The sequence below is a fragment of the Lithobates pipiens genome, unplaced genomic scaffold (assembly GCF_037356315.1).
Source record: "Lithobates pipiens isolate NorthernLeopardFrog02 unplaced genomic scaffold, aLitPip1_a1.2 Scaffold_27, whole genome shotgun sequence".
Classification (NCBI taxonomy): Eukaryota; Metazoa; Chordata; class Amphibia; order Anura; family Ranidae; genus Lithobates; species Lithobates pipiens.
The window spans coordinates 87,315,884-87,343,093 of record NW_027507788.1 but is presented as its reverse complement, the minus strand read 5'-3'; the positions used below and the strand labels follow the sequence as shown (position 1 = coordinate 87,343,093).

General features: G+C 42.9%; 1 protein-coding gene and 1 long non-coding RNA gene across 3 annotated transcripts in view; one reads left to right on the top strand and one right to left on the bottom strand.

Annotated features, from left to right (window-relative positions):
- Positions 1-14,003, bottom strand: part of LOC143933962 (interferon regulatory factor 3-like) — a 61,095-nt gene extending 47,092 nt beyond the window's left edge. For both annotated transcript variants that reach the window (XM_077457176.1, XM_077457177.1), the window contains exons 1-2: positions 13,907-14,003; positions 10,015-10,216 (exon numbers count right to left, since the gene is read on the bottom strand). In XM_077457176.1, the coding sequence (XP_077313302.1) occupies positions 10,015-10,179 (165 nt within the window). In that variant the 5' untranslated portion in view covers positions 10,180-10,216; positions 13,907-14,003. The remainder of the gene's footprint in view (positions 1-10,014; positions 10,217-13,906) is intronic.
- Positions 1-27,210, top strand: part of LOC143933963 (uncharacterized) — a 286,424-nt gene that overhangs the window by 7,191 nt on the left and 252,023 nt on the right. The window lies entirely within an intron of this gene.

Genomic DNA, 27,210 nt, shown 5'->3' with positions numbered 1-27,210 from the left:
TTGGGGTGTGATGGACAGACTCCCAGGCTTCTATTCTTGCTATGCTGGTTTGTTGGTTTTCTTTTTGTTCTTTTTTTTTTTGCGCATCGAGGTCTTCGGGTAAGACTGCGTAGGTTAAGCATTTTAATAAATAAATAAATAAATGGGCACAAAGCTTAGAAGATTGTCTCTGCATTTCATATGACCGGTGAACATCCCATGCATTGCATTTTTTTTTCTGTTTTCAATTATTTTGATTAAGATATTTCTCACATAAAAAAATTCCATAACATTTCATTTCAAAACATTATATATAAACATGCTTATCATACGTATATATAAAACAAAACACATAATCATCACAGTCAACATAGTACAAGGATCAAAACATTTTTTTTCTTTTTTCTTCTCTTTCTATTACTCTTAAGTATCTTCCACTATCTCCCCCCTCTCCCTTGAAAAAAAAAAATGAATATAATAATAATCTAAACTTAATAGTGAAGTGTATCCCTTTACCCTTTCCCTTTACTTTAGTAACCCCCCTCTCTTATTACTTATTCCCGATCGCATTTATCCTTTATCCCATACTATAATCCTAATATTCTTCCTCAAACCTAGTGTGTTTATTTTGAAGAGGAGAGAGTCGCAACTCTCTATCAACATAATATTATACCATGGTGAAAAAACAAGAAATAATTAATAAGTTAATGTGACAACCTACCAAACTTTATAATGTAATCTAACCCATATCCTTTCCCTACATTTTTGTGACCCTCTTTCTCAAACTACTTATTCTGGATCATAAATGTTTCCTTCATCCCGTGTTTGAATCCCTAATATATATGTGGTGCTATATCTTTCCCAAACCTATTATATTTATTTCAAAGAGGAAAAAAAATGTATAAGGGGAGGGAAGAGACAAGGAACCCATATAGTTCAGATAAACCTGAGTTTGCTTAAATTCTTGCCAACTCTTCCAGGTGTTGGCGTATTTTATTTCAGAATTATTTTGTATATGTATTACTTCTTCCATACACCTAATTTTATCTATCTCCCTAAACTAATCCTTTATCGTCTGTATATTTTTTAATTTCCAGTATTTCGGGATAAATACCTTTGCTGCCATCAGCAAGAATGGTGTAATTGCTTCTCAATATTTCTTCCTTGGTATTGCAGTTACATGAAAGAGGCACTGCCAGGGATCGAATTCAGTTTCAATCGCACTAATCTTCTTAATCCCCTCTACTACTTCCCTCCAATATGGTTGAGTTAGGGGACATTGCCACCATATATGTGCATGAGTTCCCTCCTCCCCACAGTCCCTCCAACAAAGAGAAGATAGGTCAGAATTAATTCTATGTAGTTAATAATTTTTAATTTGTTTCTTTCATCCTTGAGTCTACTGAAGACGAGTGAACATAACCATAAACTTTACTTCTCATTATTTCAGACAGTGGGTGATTTAGTTCAAATTATTAACTTTCCAATGGGTCCCAGCAGTCCACATCTGAGGGAATCAACAGCCTGTATATGTTGGAGATCCCTTGTCTATTTTTTACCCCTTGGTCGACTAATCTTTTCCATGGATCCAGCCCCTTTACTGAAAGAAGTGGTTTTGGGAGTGAATCTACAAAATGTTGAAGTTGTCTATATCTCCATGCATCCCAAGGAGTTCCACCATATTTTTTTTTATTGCATTTTAACAAGTAAAACTACACTGGAATAAACTGCCATATCCTTTTGGAGAGTTAAGCTGCCTGTGGAGGGCTCTTATTCAGCAGGTCACCATATTAGCTGAATGGACCAAGGTCAAAGGTGGTATGTCCATGCATAAAGTGGTGCTTGAAACGTAACAGTACATAGTATATAGTAGGTACATAGTAGGTGAGGTCAAAAAAAGACACAAGTCCAACCTATGTGTGTGATTATGTGTCAGTATTACATTGTATATCCCTGTATGTTGCGGTCGTTTAGGTGGTTATCTAATAGTTTATTGAAACGAATGATGCCCCCAGCTGAGACCACTGCCTGTGGAAGGGAATTCCACATCCTTTCCACTCTTAGCCCTTGTACGGTCAGACATTCCGACGGAAAATGTCCGATCGGATCGTGTTGTCGGATAATCCGACCATGTGTGGGCTCCATCGGACTGTTCAGACGGACAAAGTTTTAGAGCAGGGCTATAAAACTTTCCGACAACATGATCCGATCGGACTTTGTTCGATTGTGTGTAGAGAATTCCGATGATCGGACAAAGTGCCACGCATGCTCAGATCAAATTCCTATACCAAAGCTATTGGCTACTAGCCTGAACGTAGTCCCGTCGTAATGAAATAACTTCACATTCTGAACGATCGGATTTTCCGACAACTTTGTCTGACCGTGTGTATGCAACAGTTTCGGACAAAATCCGTCGGACAAAATCCGTCGGACAAAATCCAACGGATTTGGTTGTCAGAATGTCCGACCGTGTGTACAAGGGCTTACAGTAAAGAACCCTCTACGTAGTTTAAGGTTAAACCTCTTTTCTTCTAATTTTAATGAGTGGCCACGCGTCTTGTTAAACTCCCTTCCGCAAAAAAGTTTTATCCCTATTGTGGGGTCACCAGTACGGTATTTGTATATTGAAATCATATCCCCTCTCAAGCATCTCTTCTCCAGAGAGAATAAGTTCAGTGCTCGCAACCTTTCCTCATAACTAATATCCTCTAGACCCTTTATTAGCTTTGTTGCCCTTCTTTGTGCTTGCTCTATTTCCAGTACAACCTTCCCGAGGACAGGTGCCAAGAACTGGACAGTATACTCTAGGTGCGGCCAGACCAGAGTCTTGTAGAGCAAAGAATTATTGTTTTATCTCTGGAATTAATGCCCTTTTTAATGCATGCAAATATTTCTGTTTGCTTTGTTAGCAGCAGCTTGGCATTGCATGTCATTGCTGAGCCTATCATCTACTAAGACCCCCCAGGTCCTTTTCCATCCTAGATTCCCCAGAGGTCCTCCCCCCCAGTATATAGATTGCATTTATATTTTTGCCAACCAAATGCATTACTTTACATTTTTCTACATTGATCCTCATTTGCCATGTAGTTGCGCACCCCATTAATTTGTTCAGATCTTTTTGCAAGGATTCCACATCCTACGGAGAAGTTATTGCCCTGCTTAGCTTAGTGTTGTCCATAAATACAGAGATTGAACTGTTTACCCCATCCTGCAGGTCGTTTATGAACAAATTAAACAGGATTGGTCCCAGCACAGAACCCTGGGGGTCCCCACTACCCACCCCTGACCATTCCGAGTACTCCCCATTTATCACCACCCTCTGAACTTGCCCTGGTAGCCAGTTTTCAATCCAAGTACTATGGTCCATGCCAACGGATCTTATTTTGTACAGTAAACATTTATGGGGAACTGTGTCAAATGCTTTTGCAAAATCCAGATACACCACGTCTACGGGCCTTCCTTTATATAGATGGCAACTCACCTCCTCATAGAAGGTTAATAGATTGGTTTGGCAAGAACGATTCTTTATGAATCCTTGCTGATTACTGCTAATGATACTGTTCTCATTACAAAAATTTTGTATATAGTCCTTTATCATACCTTCCAAGAGTTTACATACAATTGATGTTAGGCTAACTGGTCTGTAATTCCCAGGGAAGAATTTTGGGCCCTTTTTAAATATTGGTGCTACATTGGCTTTTCTCCAATCAACTGGTACCATTCCAGTCAGTAGACTGTCAGTAAAAATTAGGAATAATATTCTAGCAATTACTTGACTAAGTTCCCTAAGTACCCTCGGGTGCAAGCCATCTGGTCCTGGTGATTTATTAATGTTAAGCTTACCAAGTCTCATTTTAATTCTGTCCTCTGTTAACCATGGAGGTGCTTCCTGTGATGTGTCATGAGGAGAAACACTGCAGTTTTGGTTACTGAAGCCCCTCGATTTCCTCATGAAGACTGAGGAGAAGAATAAATTAAATGCCTTCGCCATCTCCCCATCCTTTGTAACCGGATGTCCTTCCTCATTTTTTATGGGGCCAATATGGTCTGTCCTCCCTTACATAATCAACTAACAATGAGTTTTTGAGTCATAAGTCTTCTAGTGATATTTATATACCAAATTTAGATGTAACAAAAATAAAGATTCTTAGAAATCAGCAGCGTCCAAACTGCGGCCCTTTGCCTGTCTTTCTCAGGCCCTTAGGGCACTGTTCCTTCTACTGCTATGAGGTTCTATTCCATCCACCAGCACCAACGATGAGGTAACTTTCCTTCCACTGACACAGTGTCATACTTTTCTTCCCATGGACATGAGCAATGGGACACTAATCCTTCCACTGACACCAATTATAGGGCATAATTCCTCCCACCAATAATAACAATTGGGCACTTTTCCTACCACTGATACCAATGACGGAGCACTATTCTTTCAACTGGCACCAACAATGGAGTATAACCCCTTCCACTGATATGCTGTAAATGATTGGGCACTATACCTCCCACCTGTAACAGGGCAGAATTCCTTCTACTAATGGCAAATATGGGGCACTATTCCTGTTGACCACAGGTGCTATATAACGTTTATAGCCCCTTGCTTTCCATGTGTCTTCAATACTTCAACAATGAGATCTCCCTGTCATAATTCCCAACTCTGTTCATGTCAACCTGGGAGTTTGGGAGTTTGGGGTTTTCCCCTCCAAATTCTGTATTCTCCAGCATTTCCTGATGCATTCATTTAGAGTTTCCAATGTTTGAAAGTAAGTGGAAGGTACATCTTGATGGATTTGCGGGGTTTCATGTGTACCACTTACCAAATAGACATGTGCAGAGTAAAATATTTCGTTTCGGAATTTCGTTTTCGTCTGAAAACTTAATTTATTTAGTTACTCCCGAAATTCGTTTTTATTTATTTCGTTTTTCGTTCAAAAATTGCATTCGTCCGAAAATCCACATGAATCACGGTCGAATCTGTCTTTGAAGGCTTATGGTGTCTGTCGAATGTATAAAGAAGATTCGACGGAGCTAGTATATAGCATACTTTAGAACCCTATTAAAGTCTATGGGACTCCAACGTTCAAAATCTAAAGTGCTCATTTTAAAGGCTAATTTGCAAGTTACTGTCCTAAAAAGTGTTTGGGGACCCGGGTCCTGCCCCAGGGGACATGGATCAATGCAAAAAAAAGTTTTAAAAACGGCCGTTTTTTCGGGAGCAGTGATTTTAATAATGATTAAAGTGAAACAATAAAAGTGTAATATTCCTTTAAATTTCGTAGGGGGGGGTTGTCTATAGTATGCCTGTGAAGGGGCGCATGTTTCCCGTGCTTAGAATTGTCCCTGCACAAAGTGTCATTTATGCAGGAAAAAAAGTCCTTTAAAATCACTCGCAGCTATTATGAATTGTCGGCTCCCGTAATACAGAGAACACTCATTGAAAGTCATTGATAAAAAAATAAATAAATAAATAAAAAAAAAAGCGTGGGGGTCCCCCAAATTCAATTACCAGGCCCTTCAGGTCTGGTATGGATATTAAGGGGAACCCTGCCTCAAATTTAAGAAAAAAATTGACGTGGGGTTCCCCCTAAATATCCATAACCAGACCCTTCAGGTCTGGTATGGATATTAAGGGGAACCCCGCGTCAAATTTAAAAAAAATTGACGTGGGGTTCCCCCTAAAAATCCATACCAGACCCTTTATCCGAGCACGCAACCTGGCAGGCCGCAGGAAAAGAGGGGGGGACGAGAGAGCGGCCCCCCCTCCCTCCTGAACCGTACCAGGCCACATGCCCTCAACATTGGGAGGATGCTTTGGGGGTCTGTGACCCCTCAAAGCACCTTGTCCCCATGTTGATGAGGACAAGGGCCTCATCCCCACAACCCTGGCCGGTGGTTGTGGAGGTCTGCGGGCGGGGGGCTTATCAGAATCTGGAAGCCCCCTTTAACAAGGGGACCCCCAGATCCCGCCCCCCCCCCTGTTTGAAATGGTAAGGGGGTACAAAAGTACCCCTACCATTTCACAAAGAAAGTGTAAAAAATGTTTAAATAAAACAAACACACTTTTGAAAAATTCCTTTATTAAAAATAAAAAAATAAAAAAAAGATTCCAGCGGCGGTAATCCACTCTTCCTATCCAGCGACGGACGGTCATATCTCCAGCGATGTCTCATGTCATCCAGCGCAGCTCAGCATCCTTCTTCTGTCTCCGTGGAGGAGACACTGCAAGGATTCCGGCGGCTGACGTTTGTTATATACGGAGGGCGGGGCCACCCGTCACCTGACCCCGCCCCCCTCTGACGCAAGGGGAAACCCGGGGTTCCCCGTGACGTATAGGTGACCCCGCCCCCCTCTGATGTAACGGAAACCTGCCTGTGTTACATCAGAGGGGTGCGGGTCACCCCTACGTCACAGGGAACCCCGGGTTTCCCCTTGCGTCAGAGGGGGGCGGGGTCAGGTGACGGGTGGCCCCGCCCTCCGTATATAACAAACGTCAGCCGCCGGAATGCCTGCAATGTCTCCTACACGGAGACAGAAGAAGGATGCTGAGCTGCGCTGGATGACATGAGACATCGCTGGAGATATGACCGTCCGTCGCTGGATAGGAAGAGTGGATTACCGCCGCTGGAATCTTTTTTTTATTTTTTTATTTTTAATAAAGGAATTTTTCAAAAGTGTGTTTGTTTTATTTAAACATTTTTTACACTTTCTTTGTGAAATGGTAGGGGTATTTTTGTACCCCCTTACCATTTCAAACAGGGGGGGGGCCGGGATCTGGGGGTCCCCTTGTTAAAGGGGGCTTCCAGATTCTGATAAGCCCCCCGCCCGCAGACCTCCACAACCACCGGCCAGGGTTGTGGGGATGAGGCCCTTGTCCTCATCAACATGGGGACAAGGTGCTTTGAGGGGTCACAGACCCCCAAAGCATCCTCCCAATGTTGAGGGCATGTGGCCTGGTACGGTTCAGGAGGGAGGGGGGGCCGCTCTCTCGTCCCCCCCTCTTTTCCTGCGGCCTGCCAGGTTGCGTGCTCGGATAAAGGGTCTGGTATGGATTTTTAGGGGGAACCCCACGTCAATTTTTTTTTAAATTTGACGCGGGGTTCCCCTTAATATCCATACCAGACCTGAAGGGTCTGGTTATGGATATTTAGGGGGAACCCCACGTCAAATTTTTTCTTAAATTTGAGGCAGGGTTCCCCTTAATATCCATACCAGACCTGAAGGGCCTGGTAATTGAATTTGGGGGACCCCCACGCTTTTTTTTTTTTTTTTATTTATTTTTTTATCAATGACTTTCAATGAGTGTTCTCTGTATTACGGAGCCGACAATTCATTATAGCTGCGAGTGATTTTAAAGGACTTTTTTTCCTGCATAAATGACACTTTGTGCAGGGACAATTCTAAGCACGGGAAACATGTGCCCCTTCACAGGCATACTATAGACAACCCCCCCCCCTACGAAATTTAAAGGAATATTACACTTTTATTGTTTCACTTTAATCATTATTAAAATCACTGCTCCCGAAAAAACGGCCGTTTTTAAAACTTTTTTTTGCATTGATCCATGTCCCCTGGGGCAGGACCCAGGTCCCCAAACACTTTTTAGGACAGTATCTTGCAGAATCTTTTCTCTCTGTCAAATCTTTTTTCTCTGTCGAATATTTTCTCTATATAATCTTGGACTAATAGAGGTAAGGTTAGGCACATTCGAACACAGGTTCTATAGACACAGATTGTTGTCAGAGTCATGTCGAATCTCCTATTCTATATCGAACTGTTGTAACAATGAAAACGAAAATAAAGCATTTATTTATGTCGGATCTTTCGTTTTTCGGATATTGTGCTTTCGTTATCGTTTGTCAAAACGAAAACGAAAATAGCTGAAATTCGGACGAAAATGCATTCGGACGAAAACGAATGCACATGTCTATTACCAAACACATATGTGAAAAAGTGGGTGTGTCACTTCAGAGTGTATGGACTCTAGGACTATAGGATAGCAATTTTCTCACTCTGCTTTGTTATGTTTAATGTACACTTGTTTGCAACAAAGCTGCTTCCCTTCCCATTCAAACTGATGTATAGGATCAGCTTCATTGATCTGGCTGTCAGTTTCATTGTTTCTGCTGCTCTCTGCTGCCCATGTTTACAGAGAAGCAGGCACAGCTATAATTGGAGGTGGTTGTTACAGGGCTTTGTGTAGTCTGGTAAATCCCACACCACACAGAGGAAGAGGATCTAGACTACTTAAACTGCTGTGAATGCTGGAAGGAACTGATGTTTTTTTTGGAGAGGTATTTACATGCAGACTATGCCTGCTTTTTGGACTAAGCAGAGCAAATACAGATTCCAGAGTCAATGGAGTTCTCCAGGAAAGAAAAGGGAGGTTTGTTCCCAGGCTCTGGGAGATTCAAGGAGGACATTAAGGTAGAGAAAGTGTGTGTCTGGTTGCTCGTGAGAAGCTTACCACTGCACCGAGATAGGGAGAGGCACCACAGAGGACACTTCCTGGTACCTAAGATCATCACTATAGCTGACCGAGCCTGCTGCCAATTTTTCAGAAAGAATGCTGCAGACATTGCCTTTATTGACTGGAAAGAAATGATCTGTTGCCACAGGAGTCAGTGAGAGGCCAATAAACCTTGTTAAAAGCAACAGCATTGCCCATATGGGTCACAGTGTAGGTGCCTATACCAGTGTTTGGTAGAACTTTATGCTTAGTGCTCCAACATCAGATTTGGAACCCAACCTGCTGGCCAGTGGGGAAAAGGGTTTAATATAGACTGCTGAATTATTGTGGTACTACTCCCTTTATGCTGGATTAACCATAGTATAGGGTTCAGGGACTATTCTCCATTCCACTTATTTTTCACCACCTGTACATTCTTATTGCCATTGTTTTACCTATTTGTTGAGAAATTCCTACTGTTTTCCTATCGTTTAAACTGTTGGGGTACTGTATAATTTTGCAATAAATATTCCCTCTTCATTCCAGGTAAGTCAGAGTGCATGGTACTACTTGCAGAGTTGTGGGCACAGAGAACAGTGAATCCAGGAATCAGTAGCTTCTTCATGAATAAGTGCTACAGAGGTCATACTAAGTGTGCAGGCTCAGGAACTCAAGAGCAGATACCTCACCAAATAAGTCTCTGAGAGTTATAAGAACTTGTCAGGTTGTTTAACCCTTCTGCATTTACCAAACACTGAAATATCTTTTTTTTGTAACCTGGTCCTCTGTGATGGTGCCTGGGCCTAGGAGCCAGTCCCTAGTACTGGGCACTGGACTGGGGGATAGACATTGTCCCTTCCCCACGTTGCTGACGCAGCACAGTGTCAGTGCCAGCTGCAGAGGACAAGAAACTGTAAAAGAGCATGAGTATGGTAAGTATATGGGAGTCAGGGATGCGCTTTCTTCTGGGCATTTTTTTTAACATTTTCAAGACACATTAGGCAGCCAGGAGCGCCAAAACTTTGCAGCAGTTTTCCTCAATGCAAGGTGATACTGGTGCTTTTTTATACCTTGTCACAAAATTGACACTAAATTTTTGATGTGAAATAATGGCTATATGTATAAGCCCTATAGGTGTTAGGAAGGGAACAGATATTAGAGGATGGACAGACATGAAGAAATTTTACTGCTTTCAGTTTTGCCTACTGGTTGCCTCTCTCTGGGCTAGTGTCAGCTGAGAACATACATTAATTTAATGACGACGGGAGGGGAACTTTCAGCTGTCAATGATCATTTCAACAAAGATGGTCACTATCTTGATTGGCTTTGGGTGTCTGGCACCCTTTGTTCTTGCTCATAAACTAAAACTGACACACAAGCTTGCTTTTTTCTCAAATCTTTGGGTACTTGCATTAGAATATTTTTTTTTGTCATGTAAGTTTTCAATGTTATGTAAAACTAATTACCATATATAGGATGCTGGGTTTAGTTATTCATTGACTTCAGGTATATTGTTTTTTCATAAGCTTATTACGTTCATACTTGATAATAACATCAGCAGCCCCCACCTCATGTAAGTCAGGAGACAAGTTTACCTCAAATATTTTCACATCGTCCTCACATTTATCCTGTCTTAGGCCATGTTTCCATGGTATCTCGAACAGTGTCTGCTCCAAGTTCCTCCATTTGAGACCTGGATACCTCTGGCTGTTGATCTGCTCTTCCAGCCAAGGAATTATACGTGGTTTTTGAAAGCTCATCCTCACAGTCTGTGTAGTGCTTTCCTATATAAGGAATCTGATCATAAGAGATGTTACTTAGTAAACCATATTTTTACATTCATACAAATATTAAACATAGAACTCCATAGATGATTCAGAATGTTCCATTTCCATCACTGGCCCTTAGCTTTCTCTATACTGGGAACCAACATCTCAGAACTCACCTACAGTTTTTAACAAAGTCCAGTAATATTCCCAAACAAATGATCTGACTGCTCAAAAGCTCCACATATTGATATTTGTTTTAAAAAAAAAAACACTGGGAACATCAACCCATTTCAGGGTTCAAGGATTTCCACCTTCCTCAGGGCTTAAGCATGATGGATCAATATAAAGGGTGGCATAGTCACCAGGAATTTTTTGCTGTATTCAAATTGGATCTTATGTACTGATCCTGGTTATAGCCATTTTTTATGGAACACTCATGTCCTCAAATGTACTCATCATGCTTAAGCTCTAAAGAAGAGAGATCCATGAACCTAAGACATGTGTTGACTGTGTTGACTACAGTGTGTTTCTGTGATCAAATGTTAGTATTAAAAGTTTAAAGCCTTGTACACACAGGCTAAAAATTGGTAGAAAGTGGCTGGTTAGGCTGTTCTTCTGCTTCTGTCGAACGGGCATCCTGGAAAACCAGCATCCAACTAACATTCGAAAAGTGCTGACTCCCAATGGCTGTGAGCGCTGATCAGTGTGTTTTGGCTGTTGGGCATTCCCCCTTTCAGAATACAAAAGCACATCAGGGGAGATCACCACAATGCTTGCTAGTGATCTCGCATTTTATTTTATTTTTTGTTGTTCAGCCTGCTGAGTTGAACGAAAAGAGACTTCTAGTGTGTGCCTAGCTTTAGGATTCTCAGACCTTACTCATTGTACTTTGCACACTTGAATTTTCTATTCTAGGCCCCTTGATTAAGGGAGACCCAGCTTTTGTTAAGAAAAGCCTTACCAGAGCCACTGTGCATTATTGCAATCAGATTAGTCTACTGATAATTGAACTGCAGGGCCTCTTCTACTTCCAGGTCTTCATTGCTACCTGGGAGCCCTTTGCGAAAGTTCACCCCTTCAATCAATCTATTGACCATTGTTACCAAAACATAAAGTGATGGGAAAATACTAAATTTTAGAGTTGCCACCAGAGTAAGCAGTAATGGAAAAATGGTTTGATGTCAAGTGTCTAAAGCTAGCCATACACCTACAGATTTTTTTTAAATTCAACCTGAGGCTAACAACAGGGATCAATGAATCTCCCCTACTGGCTGTTGTATTATAACAGCTGACTACAGTTAGAATACTCAAACAGTGCCTACAGTACATCTAATGCAGCTGCTGCTCGGCTCTTAATTTTCTGCCGGACCCCTTGAACAAATTAACTTTTGTTTAGCCAGGTAGTGCAGTCAGGGGCACCCTTGGTTCAAATTTTGGCAGAATCAGCATAAATTTGCTGCAATTTAAGCCATGTATGAAAGCCTTAAAGAAGAGTTCCAGTAATTTGATTACTTTACACACTAAAACTACCCATACGGGTGTCAGTTTTGTTTGTTCAACCAGTCGGCTTTTCTGGCGAGTTCCTTCCTTGGTAATGCTAACCACTTGCCGACTGGCTCACACCAATATACGTCTGGTGTGCAAAATCACGTACTTTTACGTTGCTGCATCATCGGCGGCTAGCGCGTGCATATGCGGCACGAGCACCGCGGAAGCGTGCCCACGGGTCCCGCAGACTTGAGGCATTTCACTGTTCTGCCTAGCAACATGACAGGGATCTACTGCTCTCAGTGATTGGGAGCAGTGATCTCTGTCATGTTCTAGTGTGCCCACCCCCCCTACAGTTAGAACACTCCCAGGGAACACACTTAACTCCTTGATCGCCTACTAGTGTTTAACCCCTTCCCTGTCAGTGACATTTACACAGTAATCAGTGCATTTTTATAACACTTATAGCACTGATCGCTGAATAGATGCCAATGGTCCCAAAATAGTGTCAAAAGTGTCCGATCTGTCCTCTGCAATGTCGCAGTCATGATAAAAATCAAAGATCGCCGCCATTACTAATAAAAAAATTTATAATAAAAATGGCATAAATCTATCCCCTATTTTGTAGACGCGATAACTATTACGCTAACCTATCAATATATACACTTATTTGAAGAACACCAGGGGAGGACTCTATCAGGAGAAGACCGTGCGCAAGGCTGGTTTCTCTGGAGGAGCCTGGAGGCTTAGTTGAAGGATGCACCTGGATCAACACTCATACGGTATCGCCGGGTCGGCTGAGAGAAACTGGTACCGTATGTCAGTTCTTTAAATTTATCTACGTTCCTCAGTAACGCTCAAGTGTATCTCACAAGTCTGTGGCAGAGATTTTGTCGAGCATCCCGCCAGCTGCTAGGCCTAGTGAGAGAGGTCTATCCAGTGGTTGTTAAATCCAGTTGTGAAACGGTTTCTATTCTCTGGATTTTCTCTAAAGACTTCCATTATTGCAATCTAAGTGCCTGAACTCATTCCTAACCCTCTACCCTTTATTGAGAGACTAAATAAATAACCCAAAAGAGGATTCCCAGAACTACGCCCGCCCCCCCCCCCCCCCCCCCCGGCAAGCATCTGGCAAGCTCTGTTATCGCCTGTATCCTTAGGACACAGCTTATCACAGATCAGGGTAAAAGGCAAATCGCAGCTGATTACATGTAAATAAGCTTGACGATTATTGGCATTTCCTATCCTCGTGCGCTGTTACAGCGTGAGGAGAGGAGAGCCGGTAACCTGCAAGTGTGACAGGGGACATCTACACTGATAATAAGGGCACTGATCACCAATGTCCTGATTATCAGTGCAGCCCCAACAGTGCCCATCAGTGTTGCCTATCAGTGCTGCCTATCATTGCCACTCAGTGCTGCCCATCAGTGCTGCCTATCAGTGCCCATTAGCTCCGCCTATTAGCGCCCATCAGTGCAGCCTCATCAGCACACATCAATGAAGGGAAAAAATGACTTATTTGCAACATTAAAAAACAGAAACTAAGAAAAACAGGGTTTTTTTGCAACATTTTTGTGCTTTTTTAATTTAGCATACAAAAAAAGCCGCAGTAGTGATATTCATCTCCCTCCCCCCCTTTCCGGTGTCCCATTTGGCACCTTTCAGGAGGGTGGGGGGAATGGGTAACTGTTTTTGACAGGTACTGTTCCCCACTTCCGGGAGGAGGGGCAGCTTAGGCTTGACTTCTCGTTTAAATAACACCAATCTAAAGCTCTATTTGTGTGAAAATAATCGTAAAAAAATGTCATATGGGTACAGTGTAGCAATACCCATGCAGTTGTCATTCAAAGGACAGCACTGAAAGCTGAAAATTGGCCTGGGCAGGAAGGGGGTGAAAGTGCTGAGTAGGCAAATGGTTAGAAGTCAGCAGTTACAGTTTTTATAGCTGATGACTATTAATTTGCACACATCTGAATGAAGCACGCCTGATTATATTTACAGCTGACCAAAAAGTCAACTTCAATTATTTGGATCCTGCTCGAATGTTCTGCTGTCATTTGATATGAATGGACAGATTTAGTCTGTAACATGAACAGATGAATGAAGCTGCTTTCTAACATGTGATCAAAGAATCTTTTTCCAAAAGGCTTAACCGCATACATGAACAAAGATCAGATCAGTGTTCCCTTAATGGAAAATATTTTTTGATTTTATAATAATGCAATCTTACCTTGAAAGTTTAGCGTGGACAGCAGACGGTTGCTTCAGCTCTCAGAGGTGGTTATGGTTTCAGTTTCAATTACTGTAAACTCCTTCCTCTTTGGGCCGTCCCCTGTCACTGCACAGCTGCAATCTGGTTGGCTAAACACAGTGATTTCATTGTGGATTTCCCTGAGATGTGTGCAGAAAAAAAGAAAAAGAACAAAGAAAATTGCTTCTGAGTTTACTTGCTTTCTAGATGCACTTGGAATGTAGCATTGGAATTGATTCAAATGTTATGTAACAGTTTTTACATTTATTTAAAATGACAATGTGAAAATATTTTTAACTTTTCTCAAACAGGATAACCATGAAATGGTCTGAAAACATTTTTTTGTACATTTGCCTTGTTTTTCTAAGCTGTGGTCATTAACTATTTTGCTGCTAGACCAATTTATTTTTTTACTTTTAAAGGCAATTTTTTTACATGAAAATTAATTTTAAGCCACAAATCATTACATATTTTCTGATCTATAGAATTCAATTGTGGTAATTAAATGTTTTTATTTTGCACGATATTTTCATACCTGTTTATCCAATCAATATTTACTGTAAAAATACACTAAAATCAATTTCTTCACGTCCATAGCAATTTTTTTAATTTTTCACACACTTGATAAAATCGACATATTTATTTTTCTAGAAAATTGCATAAAACCCCCAAATAATTATATTATTTCTGAAAGCAGAGTAAAATGACAATAGTTGTATTTTTTATGTTGCATGATATTAGCAAAACTGTTTATGAAATGTATATTTTCTGTAAAAACAAAACAAAAAAAACACTAAAATTTAAATTCACAGGGGCGTGACCGGAAGCCGACCTTGATGGCAGCCTAACTCTCCTGCTCTCCTCCAGCCCGCGCAATACAGCACCTTCGGGGACAATCTATTCCCATGGGCAACTCGGGGATCATCTCTACCCCCGCCTGGACCCGCCACGGACCTCCGGTCCTTCTTTCCGCCAACTGACCCAGGGCCATTTAATATTGATTGGACCCTGGGCAAAAATTTTCTTGCCCCCCCCCCCATGCAATTTCACTCTCCACCTGCTCTGAGACATACAATATATAGCAGCTAGACTTAAAATCAGTTTACTGTATCAGATCAGGCAGCAAATGTGATTGGTTGCCAGAGGTTACAGCATATCATTACTGCATATCATTCCCGACCAGCGCACGACGATGTACGTCGACAGAATGGCACGGGCAGGCATATTGGCGTACATGTACGTCCAATCTTCAATGCCACCCTGCCATCGGGAGCGCGCCGCCGGCGGCGGGCTCCCGCGCTGGTCGGGACCCCCGTGAGTCCGGTCGCGGGACCCGCGGACTCGATCGCCGTGGGCATACCCGCGATCGTCTCACGGGACGGCTGAATGGAGGAAATGCCGTGTAAACAGCATTTCTCCATTCTGCCTAGCAACTAGTGACGCTGATCTCTGCTCCATGTGATTGGAGCAGAGATCAGTGTTCACTAAATGAAAGCCCAACCCCCCCACAGTTAGTAACACACCCTTAGGAACACTTAACCCCTACACTGCCACCCACTGGTTAACCCCTTCACTGCCAGTGTCATTTACACAGGAATCACTGCATTTATATAGCAGTGATGACAGTATAAATGAAAATGGTCCCAAAAATGTGTCAAAAATGTCCGATGGGTCCCCCACAATGTCGCAGTCACAATAAAAATCGCTGATCGCCGCCATTACTAGTAAAAAAAATAATAATAAAAAATTATTAATAAAAATGCTATAAAACTATCCCTATTTTGTAAACGCTCTAACTTTTGCGCAAACCAATCAATAATCGCTTATTGCGATTTTTTTACCAAAAATAGGTAGAAGAATACGTATCAGCCTACACTGAGGGGAAAAAAAAGTTTTTTATATATTTTTGGGGGATATTTATTATAACAAAAAGTAAAAAAATAATGCGTTTTTTTCAAAATTGTCGCTCTATTTTTGTTTATAGCGCAAAAAATAAAAACCGCAGGGGTGATCAAATACCACCAAAAGAAAGCTCTATTTGTGGGAAAAAAATGACGTCAATTTTGTTTGGGAGCCACATCGCACTACCGCGCAATTGTCAGTTAAAGCGACGCAGTGCCGAATCGCAAAAAGTGGTCTGGTCTTTGACCAGCAAAATGGTCCGGTCTGAAAGTGGTTAATGACTGGTTGCTAGAGGTTACAGCACACATTACGGCTCACTGATTAGTTGCTAGAGGTCACAGCAAATGATTTCTGCTTGTTAATTGATTGCTAGAGATTACTGTACAGTAATACTGCTCACTGATTGGTTGCTAGAGGTTACAGCACATCATCTCCTCATTGCAGGGGGGCATGATATACATATGAATCCCCCCTTTATTTACATGTAAATGCTGCCAACCACAGCTATTTACTTAGTAATGCAGCAGCTATTTACATATGAATGCCGGTTATTTACATGTAAACACAGGGTCTGCAGGTGAGTCATCTGTACACAACAATAGGGCAGAGCTGAGCAGCATTAGTAGCAGCACTTCACACTGAGATATCAGGACACAGCACAGGACTAAAACCTCAAGGGACAAATGAATTTAAACTGGGATAGTTGGCAAGTATGAGGCAGCTGCTTTGGGCCCCACAACAATGACAGGGCCCAGGGCAACTGCCCCTTTTGCCCTGCCTTAAAGACGGCCCTGAACGGACCTGCCGCTCGGCGGAGCTTCAAGGTGGTGCTGGACGTGCTACTCCTCCATCCTGGACCCCAGCTTCGGCTCCTCTGCTGCCACACATCCAGCGGCAAGGCCCGGAGGACCGCCAGACCACTCAGAGGGACTCCGCGGACTCCCCTCCCTCTGGCGCGGTGAGTCCTGAGTATAGCTCTGCGCACCAGACGGCCTCACAGCTAGGCCTGAAGCCTGTCATGCCGGTGTTCTGGCAGATAGTGTCCTGCCATCATATAGTGTCCGCCCTGTACTGCACATGCGCAGTACGGGGTAGAAGAAGCTTCGGAAAATCTCTAAAGCTGAATGGCGCCTGCGCAGTGAGTGGAGGTGGTAGCCCCACCATCCAAGCGGACATAGGGTTGTGTAAATTAGAGGGCCCCTCGCGGGCGAGCTTTGCTGGACACGCTTTGGGCTCGGCCTCGCTGCGCTCGGCTCTTTTTTATTCCTATTCTATGTCCACTTGGATGGTGGGGCTAGAACCTAGACTCACGGCGCAGGCGCCGTTCATCCTCAGCTATTTTCGGAATCTGTGTTTCTGTGTACTGCGCATGCGCAGTACACAGCGGACACTATCCGATGGGGGACCTTATATGATGGGACACCGGCCCCTTCCTCTCTGCAGCAAGAGGCCACATTTCCTGGAGAGATGAGCCACGCATGCATCCCTGCACACCTGGAGGCTCCACAATCAGACCTGCAGCCCACCATGCCGGGGTCCCCCTTCCCACAGCACATGGACACATTATCCGGAGCGGTGGGCCCTCATCTGGGCCCCACACAAGAGGAGGCCTTACACCTAGGCCTGAAGCCTGCCATGCCGAGTCCCCCCCCCAAAATACACGCAGTGCTCAGGTGCATTCCCCCACCTGGTGAGGACTGCCTCAGACCCCTGCACCTAGCCACAGATCCAGGATCCCCTACATCCTCAGACTTCCCAGCCCTGCCAGCTCCTGGATGCCCGTCAGGCTGGATACCTCAAGAAAAAACGTGATAATTACTGTGCTAAAATTGCGGTGAAAAATTGCGTACAGCAGCTACATACAAATGTGATGAAAATACATAAAAACTAAAAAGGACAAATATAACGCTAAAATAAAAACGGAAAATTGTATACTCACCTTTCCGTAATTTTCCTTTCCTGACGCATCCCATGGCAGCACACACACTGGGTTGTGACTCCGCCTCCACAACCTGATAGGACTGGTTAGCTATAAGATTTGAAGAGGAGTCCACCGTTGCATTCTCAGTAACTATCACCTTAGAGGGGTGGGATTCAGTGTGCTGCCATGGGATGCGTCAGAAAAGGAAAATTACGGAAAGGTGAGTATACAATTTTCCGTTTTCCTGACGCATCATGGCAGCACACACACTGGGAAATAACTCGCTACATGGGAGGGTGCCTTTCAGAAGTTTTTTATTTACTCAAGTACAAGATATGGATGAATTTGATTGAATAATTGATCTCCCGAACTCAAACGTAGTTAATTGAGCCGGATCTATTTTATAGTGCGTCATGAATGTGGTTTTTGATGACCAAGTTGCTGCCTTGCAAATAGTCTCTGGTGATACTCTACTGTACGCTGCCCATGAGGCCGCCATCGCCCTCGTTGAATGCGCTTTCATGTTTTCCGGTATTGAAAGGTGTTGAACTAGATATGCTTTCTTGATGACTTTAATCAGCCATGAAGATATTGTTCTTGAAGAAGCCGCTTGACCTTTTTTGGCGCCATGCGGAATGACCAGGAGATTTTCTGACTTCCTGAATGGAGCGGTAGCCTCCAGGTAGGCAGAGATTGCAGACTTCACGTCCAGAGGGTGCGGATTTCCGTCTGTGTTGAGAAAAACAGGAAGATTGATCTCCGGATTAAAGTGGAAGCTAGAGGCTACCTTTGGCACGAACTGTTCCGAAGGTCTGAGTATGACCCTGTCTGGGAAAAAAACTAGGTGTGGTTCTTTGATTAATAGAGCTTGCAGCTCGGAGACCCTCTTGGCCGATGTGATTGCAACTAGAAATGATAGTTTTAGTGTCAAGTCCCATAGGGATACTGATGCCACCGGCGAGAAAGGTTCTTTTGTTAAAGCTTCCAGAACGATCGACAGGTCCCAGGTCAGAAAAGTTGGTTTTCTGGAAGGCCTTATTTTTAGGCATGCCTTCTGAAACTGAATGATGAGGGGGTTTAAAGCCCACTTGATTCCTGTCATTCCGGATATGGCAGAGACGTGAACTTTTAAGGTGCTTGACCTTAATCCTTTCTCTAGACCTAGTTGTAGGAATTCTAACACCTGAGAGATTGATGGAGAAAGGGGGTTCCAGGACTGTAGTTGGGCTATTGCGGAAAATTTCTTCCAAATCTTATTATATATGTTGTTTGTCGATTTCTTCCTTGCTTGTTGTAAGGTGGATATTACTCTTAATGAACAACCCTGATCTAGCAACCTTTCCCTTTCAGTTTCCAAGCCGTAAGGTGTAATCGCTCTGGTGACGGGTGTAGGGTGTAGGCTCCCGCGCTGGTCGGGACCCCCGTGAGTCCGGTCGCGGGACCCGCGGACTCGATCGCCGTGGGCATACCCGCGATCGTCTCACGGGACGGCTGAATGGAGGAAATGCCGTGTAAACAGCATTTCTCCATTCTGCCTAGTGTTAGGTGTGACCTCAACAAGTCACCTATTTGTCAGGTTATGTTACCGTTTCCCAATTGTTAGTTAGAGTTCTTATCCAAGCAAAGAGACACAGAGATATTCAGTATTTCTGCTCAGAAGTCCGTCGTTAACTCTAACTGTCTCTGACTGACTGTGGCTCTGAGGCTTGTTTATTACATCTTTTATAGACAGAAAAGGGCAAACATCAGCAAATGTAAAAAAAACAACATTTTCAAAGTAAAGACAATTCTCCGGGTGTTATCAGCTGATAAGACAATCTTCTGGGCGTAGACTGCTTTTTAGGGCTGATGCGGCCTCTTCTTGATGAGTACGTGACAAAAGATGACGAATGTGGATTTTACAGAGAAGGATAGAAAAATATAAGACATAAGGTCAACCATTTTGTTTCAACATATACCTTAATCCTTACATTTCCCCCTTTGACATCACCCCTCCCTCTTGCCCTGGGTCCACCTGAACAAGTTCTAGTCAGCCTATATCCAGAGTACTCTCCCTGACCGCGAGTTGTCAGAGGGGTATACACCCATCCCCCTGGACAGTACCAACATCTAAAATTCAGGAAGAGTGGCTTTTCTGACAGATGGGTGATGTCAAGAAACTAAATCTACCTATCTTCACAAAAGTTCCATCTTTTCCACATCATTTACCTTGGCTTTCTTGCAAAAGCACATAAACAGTTTAAAGCATGCATAAAAGAAAAATACGAATAAGAGCACCACTATAATTGTCATTGCTGCCTTCTTAACCCAAGAGAATAACCCTGAGAAACTAAAAGTTCCACCAAACGGATCCCAGTCGCGACCAATATTTCGGGCCTTCTCTTGTAAATTCTTTACTTCCGTACGGTGTTGTGCAATGATGTCATAATAATCAGGTACCTCAATGCTGGTGTTATGTATCCAAGTACAGCACTCATAGTCCTCAGTAGTTTCACAGAGTCCTGTCAGTGCTGCACTCATACTTTCAATTGCTAATTCATGTAATTCTAATTATGTTAATGCTACTGTTAGCAAGGTCAGTATAGTTTATAGGAACTGCCATCAGTGGTATACTTGCTGTGCTGGGGTGTAATTTGCTACAAATCCAACATTTCTCATATCCTGACTTCTGGGCATAAGCATATTTAAACTTCAGTAATAACATTTTTTTAGAAAATCCTTCATCCTTGTGTATTTTATTCTGTGAGGTAACCAAACTATTAGCCAGAATTACTGAAACAATAAAAAGATACATGTTGTCATTTGCCAACTGGCTCCTTTTTACAATGAGAAGCGTGGATCCAGGTAGGTTTCCCTTCCAATTTCACTGAGGTTGCTGTAATCAATAGCACCTGGAAAGGACCTTCAAACCTTGGTTCCAGTGTCTTTCTGGTATGTTTCTTTACATACACATAGTCTCCTGGTTGTAGATCGTGTGTACCTGTGACAGAATTAGGGTCTGGAAGAGAAGAATACACACTCTTGTGGATTTTAGTCAGACGCTGTTGCAACTGTATTACATACGTAGTTAAACTATCACATTGTAATTGCATACTTTGAGGAAAATATAAACCTAATCTAGGTGCACTTCCAAACAGTATTTCATATGGGGATAACCCTGTTTTTCCTGTTGGGGTGTACCTAATAGAGAACAAAGCTAAGGGTAGGCACTCAGGCCATGGTTTGTTCAACTCCTGCATAGCTTTTTGTATTTTCAGCTTGATTGTACCATTTACTCTTTCTACTGATCCTGAACTCTGTGGGTGGTAAGGAGTATGAAAACTTTGTTGAACCCCTAACATTGCCATCACATTTTGCATTATTTCTCCCGTGAAATGTGTCCCCCTATCTGATTCTATTGTTTCTGGGAGACCAAACCTAGGTATCAGCTCAGTAATCAGTTTCTTGGCGGTGGCTTTTGCCGTAGCTGATTTCACAGGATAACTTTCGGACCAGCCTGAAAAATAGGCAGATGCACACGAGAACAAATTCAAAGGGGCCGCTCTTAGGCATTTGTATGTAGTCAATCTGCAGTCTCTGAAAGGGATATTGGGCCCGGACCTGATGTTTACGTGGGGTTTTCACTCTCTGTCCTGGGTTATTAATCAGACAGATTTGGCATGCAGCACAGTAGTTCCTTGCAGTACTACTGAATCCAGGGGCTAGCCATCCTTGGCTTACAATCCTATACATAGAATTGGAGCTGACATGAGTGGGTAAGTGAACAGCCGCTGCCATTGCTGGGTATAGAGAACCGGGTAGACATATTTTGTCTCCTTCTCTCCATACATTGTCAAGGCCTGGTGCAGCTCCCTCCTTAACCCAACGGTCCTTCTCAATAGCCCCTGCTTGTTCCTGTAGTTCCATTAGCTGCTGCCATGTGGTTTCGGGCATACTCACCTGTACCGTGGCTAAGGTCTCAGGGCTTACTTCCCCTAGAGCTGCCTTCTTTGCAGTTAAATCTGCAAATGCGTTTCCTTTTGCCTCAGTTGTTTTTGCGCTCGTGTGTGCCGCTATCTTCATGATGGCTACTCTTATAACCTTTTGAAGATTGTTCAGGACTCTTTTGATTCCTTCACCATGTTTAACAGGTGTACCTGCTGCTGTAAGGTAACCTCTAGCTTTCCATATGTGGCCATAATCATGTGCCACACCGTAGGCGTATGCGGAATCAGTGTAAATGTTCCCTTCTTGTCCCTCTAAGTGTTCTAGGGCTTTCTCTAGAGCGGTTAGTTCCGCTTCTTGTGCCGACATGTGTGCTGGTAGTGACTTTGCCTCAATTACCTGTGTGTCCGTTACCACAGCATAACCTGTGTGATATTTACCTTTGTCATCGGCAAATCTACTACCATCTATGTACAGTGTGTGTTCTGCATTTGCAATGGGTATGTCTGTGACATGTGGGAACCCCGTGGTTTCTTGTTCCATAAGTTGGAAACAATCGTGTTCATCAGATGTTATGTCATGAAATGAAAGTGTGTCAGAATCCTGAGTATCTTGTGCTGTATCTACACCATTATCATCATTACTCCCCCCTGTCAAATCTGTCTGTAATGGTAAAAGCTGTGCTAAGTTAAAAGAAGTGCATCGCTGAAAGGTAACATTGGGGGGTAGGAGCAAAGTGCATTGTAGACGCAGCTGCCTTGCCATTGATATGTGTTTTGGTTGGACCTGTGATAAGATGGCGTGTATGTCATGTGTGGTATGTACCACTACAGGATTGTCTAAGACAATTTCTGAGGATTTGTCAATGATAATTGACACTGCTGCAACTGCTCGTACACAGGACGGTGATCCTCTAGAGACAGGATCGAGAGCCGCCGAGAAGTATGCTACCGGCCTTTGTTTGATGTGTTGTTGTGTCAACACCCCTGTTGCGTGTCCCGTGATTTCAGCAATGTACAAATGAAATGTTTTGGTATAATCAGGGATCCCGATCGCAGGTGCCGAAATCAGTAACCTTTTTAAGGTGCTAAAAGATTCATGACCTGCTTCTGTGAGTACATAGGGTACTATTTTCAAGCAATCATATAATGGCTGCATCAGAGAACTGGCATGTGGTATCCATTGTCTACAATATGATACCATTCCCAGAAACATACGAAGTTGCTTAAAATTGCGTGGGATATTCATTTGTCTTATGGCCTGGACTCGGTCTTCAGTGAGATGTCGAGTACCCTGGGATATACAGTGGCCCAAAAAGACAACCTTTTTCTGACATACCTGTAACTTAGTTCTATTCACCTTGCACCCTTTTTCAGCCAGGAATTGTAACAATGAGAGAGTGGCTTTTAAACAAGTATCGTTATCCGGACAACATAACAATAGGTCATCTACATATTGCAACAATACACAAGTGTCAGGCGGTAGCCATTCTCCCTATTTTTACTTTTTAAGGTTTAGTCAGTGGGGCATCAGTCAGGAGTCCGTCATAACCACTTATGGGTATGGTGTCACGGGATGTCATGTGTGGAGGGACTACTGAATCAGACAACAGACTGCGTGACGCTCCTGTGTCAACCAAACAAGGAATATGTTTACCTTCCACCTTCATCAACATGTGGAGCATTTTGTTCTCTGATTCAGCTAGGACTGGGGCAAGTCATGCGGTCGGATCGTCCCTATCATTGGTACGCCTCTGTCTGTAGTCCCTCGTGTCTCTGTCCGTGTTTCCTTCCTGTTCGTCTTTTATCCTTTTCCTACAGTCTCTTTTTATATGTCCCACCTTGTTGCAGTAATAACAGGTAAGAGGTTTACGGGAGGAATTCCCTCCTTCATTGACCCGGGCAACAGTGTTAACTCCCGGTGTCCTTCTGGGTTTAGTTTCTGCTAAATCAGCCTCTATGCCTTGTGCTTTCTGCAACAATGTTCCTCTGTCCCGTATGGCTCTCCATTCGGGAGTACATGCTTTCAGTTTGTCACCTATTTGGGGTACCTTCCTTCCATAAACTGTCGATTGAAAGCCCTAATGGTGACGGGTAAGGCTAAATCTAGACCTTCGTCAGCAATCATGCTTTCCATGTTGAGGTAAAATTCTGTAACAGTCTGACCTGGGGCCTGTTTTATGGGCGCTGTCGAACCCCTTTCCTGCTGTTTCCCTTGGCAAAATTCTCGTAACTGAGCTATAAACAGGGGTCTAGAGTCTATATGACGAGGGTGTACTCCTGGTGGATCTGCCGCTGGATCCCCTTGTGGTCTATGTGGAGCAATTTCATTCATAAATTGATTAAACATCGTTAGTGTCATTTTATGTCTACATATATCTTCCCCATCTTGCCAAGTTGCTTCATGTGTGTCTAGTAATTGTGTCACGAATCTACAGAATGCGGCAGGTTTTGCTACGGGATCAGGAGCATTCTGTATTAATGCCATAAGAGTGTCAGCCGACCAAGGTGTCCATGTCCTCAGAACGACTTGTCGGGTCACTGTAGGTGGCTGTCCTGCTTGACCCGCATTTGGATTATTTACTTGTATTACCCTAGTCCGACTATGGACTGGAGCTACGGGCTCTGGTCTTTGAGCGCCGCAATGCACACATTCCTGTGCCCAGTCTGTGTTCTGGGTACCGCATACTCGGCATACCCATCCTCTTCCTCTTAAGGAAGGATAAAGTTTTGGTCTTTCATTACCTGGTGTGGTAGTGTTATAAGGAGGTGGAGTATCTCCCGTATTTACCCTATCGCCGGGAGCAGAAGGAAGACTTTTGCGTCGGACCTTCATATCCCATCCACCCTTTTCCTGACAATACTCCCATCCCTCCTCTTCAGCCCTGTTGGAAACCTTAATTAAACATTGTATTTGTGATACCCATCTGTTCTGCAATATCTCTCCCTGTCTGTCTTTCTTTATTTCTTCCCAACCTTCTACACTTAATCCATTTTCTCCATCCATCCCCAATTTCTTGAGAATCCTATTTGTGCCCTGTGCCTTATCCTTCCCATACAACATTGTAATTATGTCTTTAACAGCATAACATTTCTGAGATTCCTCCTGGGGTTTACCATGTGTCTGGCCCATTTTGACAGTCCTGCCTAGGTGGCGTTTGGATCACTTACTAAGTGTCTCGTTGCCTTCTCCTCCTAGGGTGCCAAAATACTAAAAACCTCTCCTATATGAGATCGAATTACTTTATATGCTAGCCAACTGACAAATATTATGACCAGACTGACGGCTACAACATATACAAGCATTCCCTTTTGGTGGCCAAACACATATGACTAGGTCTCCGGGACTTTGTGGAGACCTTTATTCCCGTCCCATTACCATGGAATCTCTCAGCATTCGTTTCTTATTCCTGCTTTATTGAGGCAGTCAGGACTTATACTTTCAACCCGTTTTTAGGCTCATGAATCAAAAAGCGTATATCAAACTTAAGTGTCGGACCCCCAAAGTACTCTTACGAGTTAAGGGCGCATTCCGTTACCCATTGGGATGATATATGTTTCAATTCACACCATACAAACAGGGCTTATCTCATTCACAACAGACAGATGACAAGTAGACAGACAAGAAACAACGGTAACATAAGCCAAAATATTAAGTTCAAGACCCACTTACTACAGAGGTTGGTGTTTACCTGAAGAACAATTCAGACAGATCAGGTGGGCACAAATCTAAGAAGCACAGAGTTTATAAGAAAATAAAGCTTTTCTTACCTGCGCAGGATTTGTCTGTGGTTCTTTGATGTGCCCGACCATTTCGTTCCGTCCTTATGTTCGTTCGCCTCTTGTAGTTTCTTCAGCGAGTCCCTATTCGCGGCGCCAGAAATGTTAGGTGTGACCTCAACAAGTCACCTATTTGTCAGGTTATGTTACCGTTTCCCAATTGTTAGTTAGAGTTCTTATCCAAGCAAAGAGACACAGAGATATTCAGTATTTCTGCTCAGAAGTCCGTCGTTAACTCTAACTGTCTCTGACTGACTGTGGCTCTGAGGCTTGTTTATTACATCTTTTATAGACAGAAAAGGGCAAACATCAGCAAATGTAAAAAAAACAACATTTTCAAAGTAAAGACAATTCTCCGGGTGTTATCAGCTGATAAGACAATCTTCTGGGCGTAGACTGCTTTTTAGGGCTGATGCGGCCTCTTCTTGATGAGTACGTGACAAAAGATGACGAATGTGGATTTTACAGAGAAGGATAGAAAAATATAAGACATAAGGTCAACCATTTTGTTTCAACATATACCTTAATCCTTACACTAGCAACTAGTGACGCTGATCTCTGCTCCATGTGATTGGAGCAGAGATCAGTGTTCACTAAATGAAAGCCCAACCCCCCCACAGTTAGTAACACACCCTTAGGAACACTTAACCCCTACACTGCCACCCACTGGTTAACCCCTTCACTGCCAGTGTCATTTACACAGGAATCACTGCATTTATATAGCAGTGATGACTGTAAAAATGAAAATGGTCCCAAAAATGTGTCAAAAATGTCCGATGGGTCCCCCACAATGTCGCAGTCACAATAAAAATCGCTGATCGCCGCCATTACTAGTAAAAAAAATAATAATAAAAAATTATTAATAAAAATGCTATAAAACTATCCCTATTTTGTAAACGCTCTAACTTTTGCGCAAACCAATCAATAATCGCTTATTGCGATTTTTTTACCAAAAATAGGTAGAAGAATACGTATCAGCCTACACTGAGGGGAAAAAAAAGTTTTTTATATATTTTTGGGGGATATTTATTATAACAAAAAGTAAAAAAATAATGCGTTTTTTTCAAAATTGTCGCTCTATTTTTGTTTATAGCGCAAAAAATAAAAACCGCAGGGGTGATCAAATACCACCAAAAGAAAGCTCTATTTGTGGGAAAAAAATGACGTCAATTTTGTTTGGGAGCCACATCGCACTACCGCGCAATTGTCAGTTAAAGCGACGCAGTGCCGAATCGCAAAAAGTGGTCTGGTCTTTGACCAGCAAAATGGTCCGGTCTGAAAGTGGTTAATGACTGGTTGCTAGAGGTTACAGCACACATTACGGCTCACTGATTAGTTGCTAGAGGTCACAGCAAATGATTTCTGCTTGTTAATTGATTGCTAGAGATTACTGTACAGTAATACTGCTCACTGATTGGTTGCTAGAGGTTACAGCACATCATCTCCTCATTGCAGGGGGGCATGATATACATATGAATCCCCCCTTTATTTACATGTAAATGCTGCCAGCCACAGCTATTTACTTAGTAATGCAGCAGCTATTTACATATGAATGCCGGTTATTTACATGTAAACACAGGGTCTGCAGGTGAGTCATCTGTACACAACAATAGGGCAGAGCTGAGCAGCATTAGTAGCAGCACTTCACACTGAGATATCAGGACACAGCACAGGACTAAAACCTCAAGGGACAAATGAATTTAAACTGGGATAGTTGGCAAGTATGAGGCAGCTGCTTTGGGCCCCACAACAATGAC